Raw genomic sequence first — 14,589 nt, 5'->3', positions numbered from 1 at the left:
GTGCCCCACACCCCTGACCCCATTGTGCCCCACACCCGTGACCCCATTGTGCCCCACACCCCTGACCCCATTGCCCCATAATCCCTGACCCCATTGTGCCCCACAACCCCCCTCTGACCCCACTGTGCCCCATAAACCTCCTCTGACCCCACTGTGCCCCATAACCCTGACCCCATTGTGCCCCACATCCGTGACCCCACTGATTCCCATCCCCCCCGACCCCATTGCCCCACACCCGTGACCCCATTGTGCCCCACACCCGTGACCCCATTGTGCCCCACACGTGTGCCCCACACCCGTGACCCCATTGTGCCCCACACGTGTGCCCCACACCCGTGACCCCATTGTGCCCCACACCTGTGCCCCACACCCGTGACCCCATTGTGCCCCACACCTGTGCCCCACACCCGTGACCCCATTGTGCCCCACACCTGTGCCCCACACCCGTGACCCCGTTTCCCCCCTGCCCGCCCCCAGATCCGCGACGACGCGGCGCAGCTGCATCCCTGCCTGCTGGATTTCCACAGCCTGCCGGAGCCGGAGCGCAACTACAACCTGCAGATGTCGGGGGAGACGCTCAAGTGAGGGCGCCCCAAAGGGGGACGAAAACCCTATAAGGGGTGTTTGGGATTTGGGGTGGCCGCAGCCCCCACCCCCCTGGTTTTTCCCCCCCCCTTTTCGCCCAGGACGCTGCTGGCGCTCGGCTGCCACGTGGGGATGGCGGACGAGAAGGCGGAGGAGAACCTGAAGAAAATCAAACTGCCCAAAACGTGGGTGGGGGTCCGGGGGGGGTGGGGGCGGGGTTTGGGGGGTCCCTATTTGGGGTCTCAGTTTGGGGGGTCCTTATTTGGGGTCTGGGTTTGGGGGGTCCCTATTTGGGGTCTCAGTTTGGGGGCTGGGGGTCCATGGGGGGGGTTGGGGTCTCGGTTTGGGGATCCTTATTTCGGGTCTCAGTTTGGAGGTCTCAGTTTGGGGTCCTTATTTGGGGTCTGGGTTTGGGGGGTCCCTATTTGGGGTCTCAGTTTGGAGGTCTCAGTTTGGGGTCCTTATTTGGGGTCTGGGTTTGGGGGGTCCCTATTTGGGGTCTCAGTTTGGGGGGTTCCTATTTGGGGTCTGGGTTTGGGGGGTCCCTATTTGGGGTCTCAGTTTGGGGGGTCCCTATTTGGGGTCTGGGTTTGGGGGGTCCCTATTTGGGGTCTCAGTTTGGAGGTCTCAGTTTGGGGTCCTTATTTGGGGTCTGGGTTTGGCGGGTCCTTATTTGGGGTCTCAGTTTGGAGGGTCCCTATTTGGGGTCTCAGTTTGGGGGGTCCCTATTTCGGGTCTGGGTTTGGGGGGTCCCTATTTGGGGTCTCAGTTTGGGGGGTTCCTATTTGGGGTCTGGGTTTGGGGGGTCCCTATTTGGGGTCTCAGTTTGGGGGGTCCCTATTTGGGGTCTGAGTTTGGGGGGTCCCTATTTGGGGTCTCAGTTTGGGGGGTTCCTATTTGGGGTCTGGGTTTGGGGGGTCCCTATTTGGGGTCTCAGTTTGGGGGGTCCCTATTTGGGGTCTGGGTTTGGGGGGTCCCTATTTGGGGTCTCAGTTTGGAGGTCTCAGTTTGGGGTCCTTATTTGGGGTCTGGGTTTGGGGGGTCCCTATTTGGGGTCTGGGTTTGGGGGGTCCTTATTTGGGGTCTCAGTTTGGGGGGTCCCTATTTGGGGTCTGGGTTTGGGGGGTCCCTATTTGGGGTCTCAGTTTGGGGGGTCCCTATTTGGGGTCTCAGTTTGGGGTCCCCTTTTGGGGTCTCAGTTTGGGGGTCTCAGTTTGGGGGGTCCCTATTTGGGGTCTGGGTTTGGGGGGTTCCTATTTGGGGTCTGAGTTTGGGGGGTCCCTATTTGGGGTCTCAGTTTGGAGGTCTCAGTTTGGGGTCCTTATTTGGGGTCTGGGTTTGGGGGGTCCCTATTTGGGGTCTCAGTTTGGAGGTCTCAGTTTGGGGTCCTTATTTGGGGTCTGGGTTTGGGGGTTCCCTATTTGGGGTCTCAGTTTGGGGGCTCCCTATTTGGGGTCTGGGTTTGGGGGGTCCCTATTTGGGGTCTCAGTTTGGGGGTTGGGGGTCCGTGCGGGGGGTGGGGTCTGGGTTTGGGGGGTTCCTATTTGGGGTCTCAGTTTGGAGGTCTCAGTTTGGGGTCCTTATTTGGGGTCTGGGTTTGGGGGGTCCCTATTTGGGGTCTCAGTTTGGGGGTTGGGGGTCCGTGGGGGGGGTTGGGGTCTCGGTTTGGGGCTCTCAGTTTGGGGGGTCCTTATTTGGGGTCTCAGTTTGGGGGTTGGGGGTCCGGGGGGGGGGTTGGGGTCTGGGTTTGGGGGTCTCAGTTTGGGGGGTCCCTATTTGGGGTCTCAGTTTGCGGGGTCCCTATTTTGGGGTCTCACTTTGGGGGGTCCTTATTTGGGGTCTCAGTTTGGGGGGTCCTTATTTGGGGTCTCAGTTTGGGGGTCTCAGTTTGAGAGGTCTCAGTTTGGGGTCCCCTTTTGGGGTCTCAGTTTGGGGGGTGGGGATCCGTGGGGGGGGGGGGGGGGCTGGGTTTGGGGGGTCTCAGTTTGGGGGGTCCCTATTTGGGGTCTCAGTTTGGGGGCTGGGGGTCCATGGGGGGGGTTGGGGTCTCGTTTTGGGGGTCCTTATTTCGGGTCTCAGTTTGGGGGTCTCAGTTTGGGGTCCTTATTTGGGGTCTCGGTTTGGGGGTCTCAGTTTGGGGGGTCCTTATTTGGGGTCTCAGTTTGAGGGGTCTCAGTTTGGGGTCCCCTTTTGGGGTCTCAGTTTGGGGGTCTCAGTTTGGGGGGTCCCTATTTGGGGTCTCAGTTTGGGGGGTCCTTATTTGGGGTCTCAGTTTGAGGGGTCTCAGTTTGGGGGGTCCCTATTTGGGGTCTCAGTTTGGGGGTCTCAGTTTGGGGGGTCCCTATTTGGGGTCTCGGTTTGGGGGATCCCTATTTGGGGTCTGAGTTTGGGGGTCTCACTTTGGGGGGTCCCTATTTGGGGTCTCAGTTTGGGGTCCTTATTTGGGGTCTGAGTTTGGGAGTCTCATTTTGGGGGTCCCTATTTGGGGTCTCAGTCCAGGGGGGTCCGTATTTGGGGGCTTCACTTTGAGGGGTCCCCATTTGGGGTCTCAGATTGGAGGGTCTCAGTTTGAGTGGTCCCTATTTGGGGTCCCCTTTATGGGATCCCCTCCTTTATGGGATTTTATGGGATCCCCCCTTTATGGGACTGCCTCCTTTATGGGATTTCATGGGATCCCTGTTCCGGGATTCCTCCTTTATGGGATTCCTCCTTTATGGGACTTCATGGGATCCCCCTCCTTTATGGGATCCCCCCCCTTTATGGGATTCCTCCTTTATGGGATTTCATGGGGTCCCTGTTCCGGGATTCCTCTCTTTATGGGATTTTATGGGATCCCCCCCTTTATGGGCTTCTTCCTTTATGGGGTTCCCCCTTTATGGGGTCCCTGTTCTGGGGTTCCCCTCCTTTATGGGATTTCATGGAATCCTCCCTTTTATGGGATTCCTCCTTTATGGGCTTCGTCCTTTATGGGACTTCATGGGATCCCCCTCCTTTATGGGATCCCCCCCCTTTATGGGGTTCCCCCTTTATGGGATCCCCTCCTTTATGGGATCCCCGTTCCAGGATTCCTCCTTTATGGGCTTCCTCCTTTATGGGATTTTATGGGATTCCTCCTTTATGGGCTTCCTCCTTTATGGGATCTCATGGGACCCCCCTCCTTTATGGGATCCCCGTTCCGGGGTTCCTCCTTTATGGGATGTCATGGGATCCCCCTCTATGGGGTTCCCCCTTTATGGGATTCCCCTGTTATGGGCTTCCTCCTTTATGGGATTCCCCCGTTATGGGCTTCCTCCTTTATGGGACTTCATGGGACCCCTGTTCCGGGGTTCCTCCTTTATGGGCTTCCTCCTTTACGGGATGTCATGGGATCCCCCCCTTTATGGGATTCCTCCTTTATGGGATTTCATGGGATTCCTCCTTTATGGGCTTCCTCCTTTATGGGACTTCATGGGACCCCTGTTCCGGGGTTCCTCCTTTACGGGATGTCATGGGACCCCCGTTTATGGGATGCCCTGTTGCCGGGGTTCCTCCTTTATGGGATTCCTCCTTTATGGGACTTCATGGGACCCCTGTTCCGGGGTTCCTCCTTTACGGGATGTCATGGGATCCCCCTCCTTTATGGGATCCCCCCCTTTATGGGATCCCCTCCTTTATGGGATCCCCTCCTTTATGGGATCCCCCTCCTTTATGGGATCCCCGTTCCGGGGTTCCTCCTTTACGGGATGTCATGGGACCCCCCTCCTTTATGGGATCCCCCCCCGTTATGGGCTTCCTCCTTTACGGGATGTCATGGGACCCCCGTTTATGGGATGCCCCGTTGCCGGGGTTCCTCCTTTATGGGATTCCTCCTTTATGGGACTTCATGGGACCCCCGTTCCGGGGTTCCTCCTTTACGGGATTTCATGGGATTCCTCCTTTATGGGCTTCCTCCTTTATGGGATGTCATGGGATGCCCCGTTGATGGGATCCCTGTTCCGGGGTTCCTCCTTTACGGGATGTCATGGGACCCCCCTCCTTTATGGGACCCCTGTTCCGGGGTTCCTCCTTTACGGGATGCCATGGGTCCCGCCTTTATGGGACGCCCCGTTGCCGGGGCTGGTCGTGACGCGGCGGCGCCCCGCAGTTACGCCATGAGCAACGGCTACAAGCCGGCGCCGCTGGACCTGGCGCACGTGCGGCTGACGCCGGCGCAGCTGACGCTGGTGGACCGGCTGGCGGAGAACGCGCACAACGTGTGGGCCAGGGACCGCGTGCAGCAGGGCTGGACCTACAGCATCGTGCAGGTGGCGCCCGAGGCCCCGCAGCCCCGCTGAGCCCGTATCGCAATGGCCCTAAACCCCGCTGAGCCCATATCGCAATGGCCCTAAACCCCACTGACCCCATATCGCAATGGCCCTAAACCCCGCTGAGCCCATATCGCAATGGCCCTAAACCCCGCTGAGCCCATATCGCAATGGCCCTAAACCCCGCTGAGCCCATATCGCAATGGCCCTAAACCCCACTGACCCCATATCGCAATGGCCCTAAACCCCGCTGAGCCCATATCGCAATGGCCCTAAACCCCGCTGAGCCCGCATCCCAATGGCCCTAAACCCCACTGACCCTAAACCCCACTGACCCCATATCGCAATGGCCCTAAACCCCACTGACCCTAAACCCCACTGAGCCCATATCGCAATGGCCCTAAACCCCACTGACCCCATATCGCAATGGCCCTAAACCCCGCTGAGCCCATATCGCAATGGCCCTAAACCCCACTGACCCCGTATCGCAATGGCCCTAAACCCCACTGACCCCGTATCGCAATGGCCCTAAACCCCGCTGAGCCCATATCGCAATGGCCCTAAACCCCGCTGAGCCCATATCGCAATGGCCCTAAACCCCACTGAGCCCATATCACAATGGCCCTAAACCCCACTGAGCCCGCATCCCAATGGCCCTAAACCCCACTGACCCTAAACCCCACTGACCCCATATCGCAATGGCCCTAAACCCCACTGACCCTAAACCCCACTGAGCCCATATCGCAATGGCCCTAAACCCCACTGAGCCCATATCGCAATGGCCCTAAACCCCGCTGACCCCATATCGCAATGGCCCTAAACCCCGCTGAGCCCATATCGCAATGGCCCTAAACCCCACTGACCCCGTATCGCAATGGCCCTAAACCCCGCTGAGCCCATATCGCAATGGCCCTAAACCCCGCTGAGCCCATATCGCAATGGCCCTAAACCCCACTGAGCCCATATCACAATGGCCCTAAACCCCACTGACCCCATATCGCAATGGCCCTAAACCCCGCTGAGCCCGCATCCCAATGGCCCTAAACCCCACTGACCCTAAACCCCACTGAGCCCATATCGCAATGGCCCTAAACCCCACTGAGCCCACAGCCCCACTGACCCCATATCGCAATGGCCCTAAACCCCACTGAGCCCGTATCCCAATGGCCCTAAACCCCGCTGAGCCCATATCGCAATGGCCCTAAACCCCACTGACCCCATATCGCAATGGCCCTAAACCCCGCTGACCCCATATCGCAATGGCCCTAAACCCCACTGACCCCATATCGCAATGGCCCTAAACCCCGCTGACCCCATATCGCAATGGCCCTAAACCCCGCTGAGCCCATATCCCAATGGCCCTAAACCCCACTGAGCCCATATCGCAATGGCCCTAAACCCCACTGACCCCACAGCCCCGCTGAGCCCATATCCCAATGGCCCTAAACCCCGCTGAGCCCATATCGCAATGGCCCTAAACCCCACTGACCCCATATCGCAATGGCCCTAAACCCCGCTGAGCCCGTATCCTAATGGCCCCAAACCCCACTGACCCTAAACCCCACTGAGCCCGCATCCCAATGGCCCTAAACCCCACTGACCCTAAACCCCACTGAGCCCACAGCCCCACTGACCCCACAGCCCCTTACCCCACACCCCCCTGACCCCATATCCCACTGCCCCCATATCCCACTGACCCCACACCCCCTGACCCCACACCTGTCCCATATCCCACTGACCCCACACCCCTGACCCCACACCCCCTGACCCCACATCCCACTGACCCCACACCGGTCCCACACCCCACTGACCCCAAATCCCCCTGACCCCACACCCCCCTGACCCCATATCCCACTGTCCCCACACCCCATTGACCCCATATCCCACTGACCCCATATCCCAATGGCCCCACTGACCCCATACCCCCTGACCCCACACCTGTCCCACACCCCCCTGACCCCACACCCCTCTGACCCCACACCCCTGACCCCACACCCCTGACCCCACCCCACTGACCCCATATTCCACTGAACCCACATCCCAATGGCCCCCCTGACCCCACACCCCTGACCCCACACCCCCTGACCCCATACCTGTCCTGTATCCCAACGGCCCCACTGACCCCATACCCCACTGACCCCACACCGGTCCCACACCCCACTGACCCCAAATCCCCCTGACCCCACACCCCCCTGACCCCGTATCCCACTGACCCCACACCCCTGACCCCACACCCCTGACGCCATATCCCCTGACCCCACACCCCACTGACCCCATACCTGTCCTGTATCCCAACGGCCCCACTGACCCCACACCCCCCTGACCCCACCCCCCTGACCCCACACCTGTCCCATATCCCCCTGACCCCACATCCCCTGACCCCACACTCCTGACCCCACACCCCCTTGACCCCGTATCCCACTGACCCCACACCCCACTGACCTCATAACCCAGCAGCCCCATTGACCCCACACCCCTGACCCCACACCCCTGACCCCACCCCCCCGACCCCAAACCCCTGACCCCACACCCCCCTGACCCCATATCCCACTGCCCCCATATCCCACTGACCCCACACCCACTGACCCCACACCCCCTGACCCCACCCCCCGCAGGACATCAAGCAGAAGCGCAACCCGCGCCTGGTGCCCTACAACCTGCTGGACGAGCGCACCAAGAAGACCAACAGGGACAGCCTGTGCCAGGCCGTGCGCACCCTCATCGGCTACGGCTACAACATCGAGCCGCCCGACCAGGAGAGCCGTGAGTGCGCGGCGACACCGGCGTCACTGGGTGCCATTTGGGGGCACCGGGTGACATTGGGGTCAATGGGAACCATTTGGGGTCATTGAGTGCCATTGGGTACCATTGGGGTCATTGGGTGCCATTGGGATGAATAGGTGCCATTTGGGGGCACCGGGTGACATTGCGGTCACCGGGTGCCATTACGGTCAATGGGAGCCATTTGGGGTCATTGGGTGCCATTTGGGGTCACCGGGTGACATTGGGGTCACTGGGGTCATTGGGTGCCATGACGGTCAATGGGAGCCATTTGGGGTCATTGAGTGTCATTGGGTGCCATTGGGGTCACTGGGTGCCGTTGGGATGAATAGGTGCCATTTGGGGTCATTGGGCGACATTGGGATGAATAGGTGCCATTTGGGGTCACCGGGTGACATTGGGGTCATTGGGTGCCATTTGGGGGCACCGGGTGACATTGCGGTCACCGGGTGCCATTACAGTCAATGGGAGCCATTTGGGGTCATTGGGTGCCATTTGGGGTCACCGGGTGACATTGGGGTCACTGGGGTCATTGGGTGCCATGACGGTCAATGGGAGCCATTTGGGGTCAGTGGGTGTCATTGGGTGCCATTGGGGTCAATGGGTGCCATTTGGGGTCACTGGGTGACATTGGGGTCACCGGGTGCCTTTGGGATGAATAGGTGCCATTTGGGGTCACTGGGTGCCATTGGGTGCCATTGGGGTCATTGGGTGCCATTTGGGGTCACCGGGTGACATTGCGGTCACCAGGTGCCATTACGGTCAATGGGAGCCATTTGGGGTCAGTGGGTGCCATTTGGGGTCACCGGGTGACATTGGGGTCACTGGGGTCATTGGGTGCCATGACGGTCAATGGGAGCCATTTGGGGTCACTGGGTGACATTGGGGTCACTGGGTGCCATTACGGTCAATGGGAGCCATTTGGGGTCATTGAGTGTCATTGGGTGCCATTGGGGTCAGTGGGTGCCATTGGGATGAATAGGTGCCATTTGGGGTCACCGGGTGACATTAGGGTCAATGGGAGCCATTTGGGGTCAGTGGGTGCCATTTGGGGTCACCGGGTGACATTGGGGTCACTGGGGTCATTGGGTGCCATGACGGTCAATGGGAGCCATTTGGGGTCACCGGGTGACATTGGGGTCACTGGGGTCATTGGGTGCCATTACGGTCAATGGGAGCCATTTGGGGTCAGTGGGTGCCATTGGGTGCCATTGGGGTCACTGGGTGACACCAGCGTCACTGGGTGCCATTTGGGGTCACCGGGTGCCTTTGGGATGAAGAGGTGCCATTGAGTGCCATTGGGTGTCATTGGGTGCCATTGGGGTCACTAGGTGACATTGGGGTCATTGGGTGACACCGGGGTCACTGGGTGCCATTTGGGGTCACCGGGTGACATTGGGGTCACTGGGGTCACTGGGTGCCATTACAGTCAATGGGAGCCATTTGGGGTCACTGGGTGCCATTTGGGGTCACTGGGTGACATTGGGAAGAATAGGTGCCATTAGGGGTCAGTGGGTGCCATTGGGGTCAGTGGGTGCCTTTGGGATGAATAGGTGCCATTTGGGGTCACTGGGTGCCTTTGGGATGAATAGGTGCCTTTGGGGTCAGTGGGTGTCATTGGGGTCAATGGGTGATACTAGGGTGACTGGGTGACACTGGGGTCAGTGGGTGCCATCACAGTCAATGGGAGCCATTTGGGGTCATTGGGTGCCATTGGGGTCACTAGGTGACATTAGGGTCAGTGGGTGACACCGGCGTCACTGGGTGCCATTTGGGGTCACCGGGTGACATTGAGGACATTGGGTGCCATTGGGGTCAGTGGGTGCCACTAGGGTCAGTGGGTGACATTGAGGTCAGTGGGTGTCATTGGGTGCCATTGGGGTCATTGGGTGCCATTTGGGGTCACCGGGTGACACTGAGGTCACTGGGTGCCTTTGGGATGAATAGCTGCCATTTGGGGTCACCGGGTGACATTGGGGTCACCGGGTGCCATTACGGTCAATGGGAGCCATTTGGGGTCAGTGGGTGTCATTGGGTGCCATTGGGGTCAGTGGGTGCCATTTGGGGTCACCGGGTGACATTGGGGTCACTGGGGTCATTGGGTGCCATGACTGTCAATGGGAGCCATTTGGGGTCACTAGGTGCCATTGGGGTCATTGGACCGGCGTCACTGGGTGCCATTGGGGTCACTGGGTGCCATTACGGTCAATGGGAGCCATTTGGGGTCAGTGGGTGCCATTGGGTGCCATTGGGGTCATTGGGTGCCATTTGGGGTCACCGGGTGACATTGGGGTCACTGGGGTCATTGGGTGCCATTACGGTCAATGGGAGCCATTTGGGGTCAGTGGGTGCCATTGGGTGCCATTGGGGTCACTGGGTGCCGTTGGGATGAATAGGTGCCATTTGGGGTCACTGGGTGCCATTGGGATGAATAGGTGCCATTTGGGGTCACCGGGTGACATTAGGGTCATTGGGTGCCATTTGGGGTCAGTGGGTGACATTGGGGTCACCGGGTGCCATTACGGTCAATGGGAGCCATTTGGGGTCATTGAGTGTCATTGGGTGCCATTGGGGTCACTGGGTGCCGTTGGGATGAATAGGTGCCATTTGGGGTCACTGGGTGCCATTGGGTGCCATTGGGGTCATTGGGTGCCATTTGGGGTCACCGGGTGACATTGGGGTCACTGGGGTCATTGGGTGCCATTACGGTCAATGGGAGCCATTTGGGGTCAGTGGGTGCCATTGGGTGCCATTGGGGTCACTGGGTGACACCAGCGTCACTGGGTGCCATTTGGGGTCACCGGGTGCCTTTGGGATGAAGAGGTGCCATTGAGTGCCATTGGGTGTCATTGGGTGCCATTGGGGTCACTAGGTGACATTGGGGTCATTGGGTGACACCGGGGTCACTGGGTGCCATTTGGGGTCACCGGGTGACATTGGGGTCACTGGGGTCACTGGGTGCCATTACAGTCAATGGGAGCCATTTGGGGTCACTGGGTGCCATTTGGGGTCACTGGGTGACATTGGGAAGAATAGGTGCCATTAGGGGTCAGTGGGTGCCATTGGGGTCAGTGGGTGCCTTTGGGATGAATAGGTGCCATTTGGGGTCACTGGGTGCCTTTGGGATGAATAGGTGCCTTTGGGGTCAGTGGGTGTCAGTGGGGTCAATGGGTGATACTAGGGTGACTGGGTGACACTGGGGTCAGTGGGTGCCATCACAGTCAATGGGAGCCATTTGGGGTCATTGGGTGCCATTGGGGTCACTAGGTGACATTAGGGTCAGTGGGTGACACCGGCGTCACTGGGTGCCATTTGGGGTCACCGGGTGACATTGAGGTCATTGGGTGCCATTGGGGTCAGTGGGTGCCACTAGGGTCAGTGGGTGACATTGAGGTCATTGGGTGTCATTGGGTGCCATTTGGAGTCACTGGGTGACACTGGGGTCAGTGGGTGACATTGAGGTCAGTGGGTGTCATTGGGTGTCATTGGGGTCATTGGGTGCCATTGGGGTCAGTGGGTGACACTGGGTGCCATTGGGGTCAGTGGGTGTCACTGGGGTCACTGGGTGACAATGGGGTCATTGGGTGACAATGGGGTCACCGGGTGCCTTTGGGTTGAATAGGTGCCATTTGGAGTCACTGGGTGACACTGGGGTCAGTGGGTGCCTTTTGGGGTCAGTGGGAGGATTTGAGGTCACTGGGTGCCATTGGGGTCACTGGGTGCCTTTTCAAGGTCAGTGGGTGCCTTTGGGGTCAGTGGGTGCCATTGGGGTCAATGGGTGACATTGGGGTCAGTGGTTCCATTGGGGTCAATGGGTTCCCTATGGGGTTTCCATTTGGGGTCAGTGGGTGCCATTTGGGGTCAATGGGTTCCTATGGGGTTTCCATTTGGGGTCAGTGGGTTCCCTATGGGGTTTCCATTTGGGGTCAATGGGTTCCTATGGGGTTTCCATTTGGGGTCAGTGGGTTCCCTATGGGATTTCCATTTGGGGTCAATGGGTTCCCTATGGGGTTCCCATTTGGGGTCAGTGGGTTCCCTACGGGGTTTCCATTTGGGGTCACTGTGTTCCCTTTGGGATTTCCACGTGAGCTCAATGGGTCCCCCATGGGTTTCCATTTGGGGTCAATGGGTTCCCTATGGGGTTTCCATTTGGGGTCAGTGGGTTCCATTGGGGTCAATGGGTTCTGTATGGGGTTTCCATTTGGGGTCAGTGGGTTCCCTATAGGGTTTCCATTTGGGGTCAGTGGGTTCCATTGGGGTCAATGGGTTCCCTATGGGTTTCCATTTGGGGTCAATGGGTTCCCTATGGGTTCCCATTTGGGGTCAGTGGGTTCCATTGGGGTCAATGGGTTCGCTATCGGGTTTCCATTTGGGGTTACTGTGTTCCCTTTGGGATTTCCACGTGAGCTCTATGGGTCCCCCATGGGTTTCCATTTGGGGTCAGTGGGTTCCCTATGGGTTTCCATTTGGGGTCAGTGGGTTCCCTATGGGGTTTCCATTTGGGGTCACTGTGTTCCCTTTGGGATTTCCACGTGAGCTCAATGGGTCCCCCATGGGTTTCCATTTGGGGTCAATGGGTTCCCTATGGGTTTCCATTTGGGGTCAATGGGTTCCCTATGGGGTTCCCATTTGGGGTCACTGTGTTCCCTTTGGGATTTCCACGTGAGTTAATGGGTGCCCCATGGGTTTCCATTTGGGGTCAGTGGGTTCCATTGGGGTCAATGGGTTCCCTATGGGTTTCCATTTGGGGTCAATGGGTTCCCTATGGGGTTCCCATTTGGGGTCACTGTTTTCCCTTTGGGATTTCCACGTGAGTTAATGGGTGCCCCATGGGGTTCCCATCTGTGCTGTGCGGCGGCCCTATGGGGTGACCCCAGCGCCCCCCCCCCGACCCCACAGCCGCTCAGGAGACGCCGCACGGCCCCGAAAAGCTGCGCATCTTCCGCGCGGAGCGGAGCTACGCGGTGCGGACGGGGAAGTGGTACTTCGAGTTCGAGGCCGTGACCACCGGGGAGATGCGCGTGGGGTGGGCGCGACCCCACGTCCGTCCCGACACCGAGCTGGGAGCCGACGACTTGGCCTACGTCTTCAACGGCCACAGGGTCAGCCCCGCAAACGGCCCTATAACGGCCGCCCTGTAACGGCCCTATAATGGCTACACTATAATGGCCACCCTATAACGGCCCTATAACGGCCATCCTATAACGGCCCTATAACGGCCGCCCTGTAACGGCCCTATAATGGCTACCCTATAATGGCCGCCCTATAACGGCCCTATAACGGCCCCCTATAATGGCCACCCTATAACGGCCCTATAACGGCCGCCCTGTAACGGCCCTATAATGGCTACCCTATAATGGCCGCCCTATAACGGCCCTATAACGGCCATCCTATAACGGCCCTATAACGGCCGCCCTGTAACGGCCCTATAATGGCTACCCTATAATGGCCGCCCTGTAACGGCCCTATAACGGCCCCCTATAACGGCCACCCTATAATGGCTGCCCTGTAACAGCTGCCCTATAATGGCCCTATAACGGCTACTCTATAACAGCCCTATAACAGCCGCCCTATAACGTCCCCCCTATAACAGCCACCCTATAACGGCCCTATAACGGCCGCCCTGTAACGGCCCTATAATGGCTACCCTATAACGGCGACCCTATAACGACCCTATATCCCCTCATGGCCCTATATATGACCTGGTGGCCCTATATATGACCTCCTGTGACCCCGTGACCCCCCATGACCTCGCGACCCCCCGTGACCCTGTGACCCCCCGTGACCCCTGTGACCCTGTGACCCCCCGTGACCCCATGACTTCCCATGACCTCCTGTGACCCGTGACCCCCCATGACTCCCACGACTCCATCACCCCCTGTGACCCCATGACCCTCCATGACCCTGTGACCCCCCGTGACCCTGTGACCCCGTGACTCCCCCTGACCCTGTGACCGCTCATGACCCCGTGACCCCCCATGACTCCCATGGCCCCCCATGACTCCCCATGACCTCCTGTGACCCGTGACCCCCCATGACTCCCACGACTCCATCACCCCCCATGACCCCGTGACCCCCATGACTCCCATGACCCCCCATGACCTCCTGTGACCCGTGACTCCCCATGATCCCCATGTCTCCATCACCCCCCGTGACCCTGTGACCCTGTGACCCCCCTGACCCCGTGACCCCCCGTGACCCCATGACTCCCCCTGACCCCATGACCCCCTGACCCCGTGACCCCCCCTGACCCCGTGACCCCCATGACTCCCATGAGCCCCCATGACCTCCTGTGACCCGTGACTCCCCATGATCCCCATGTCTCCATCACCCCCCGTGACTCCATGACTCCCCCTGACCCCGTGACCCTCCCTGTCCCCGTGACCCCCCGTGACCCCCCATGACTCCCATGACCCCCCGAGACCCCCCATGACCCCGTGACCCCCATGACCTCCTGTGACCCGTGACTCCCCATGATCCCCATGTCTCCATCACCCCCCGTGACCCCGTGACTCCCCCTGACCCCATGACCCCCCATGACCCCGTGACTCCCCGTGACCCCATGACCCTCCATGACTCCCATGACCCCCCGAGACCCCCCATGACCCCATGACCCCGTGACCCCGTGACTCCCCATGACCTCCTGTGACCCGTGACTCCCCATGATCCCCATGTCTCCATCACCCCCCGTGACCCTGTGACCACCCATGACCCCGTGACCCTGTGACCCCCCGTGACCCCGTGACCCCATGACCCCCTGACCCCGTGACCCCCCATGACACTGTGACCCCCCATGATCCCCATGTCTCCATCACCCCCCGTGACCCCATGACTCCCCCTGACCCCGTGACCCCCTGACCCCGTGACCCCCCATGACCCCATGACTCCCATGACCCCCCATGACCTCCTGTGACCCGTGACTCCCCATGATCCCCATGTC

General features: G+C 59.4%; 1 protein-coding gene across 1 annotated transcript in view; it reads left to right on the top strand.

The window, feature by feature from the left end:
* RYR1 (ryanodine receptor 1) overlaps window positions 1–14,589 on the top strand; it is a 180,050-nt gene that overhangs the window by 50,383 nt on the left and 115,078 nt on the right. The window contains exons 22-26 of the mRNA XM_090129818.1: window positions 478–581; window positions 687–770; window positions 4,709–4,868; window positions 7,484–7,631; window positions 12,549–12,751. Of these exons, the coding sequence (XP_089985944.1) occupies window positions 478–581; window positions 687–770; window positions 4,709–4,868; window positions 7,484–7,631; window positions 12,549–12,751 (699 nt within the window). The remainder of the gene's footprint in view (window positions 1–477; window positions 582–686; window positions 771–4,708; window positions 4,869–7,483; window positions 7,632–12,548; window positions 12,752–14,589) is intronic.

This window comes from Phasianus colchicus, chromosome 38 (genome assembly GCF_987193195.1).
Source record: "Phasianus colchicus chromosome 38, bPhaCol1.hap1.1, whole genome shotgun sequence".
NCBI lineage: Eukaryota > Metazoa > Chordata > Aves > Galliformes > Phasianidae > Phasianus > Phasianus colchicus.
This window is presented reverse-complemented; position numbering and strand designations above follow the sequence as displayed.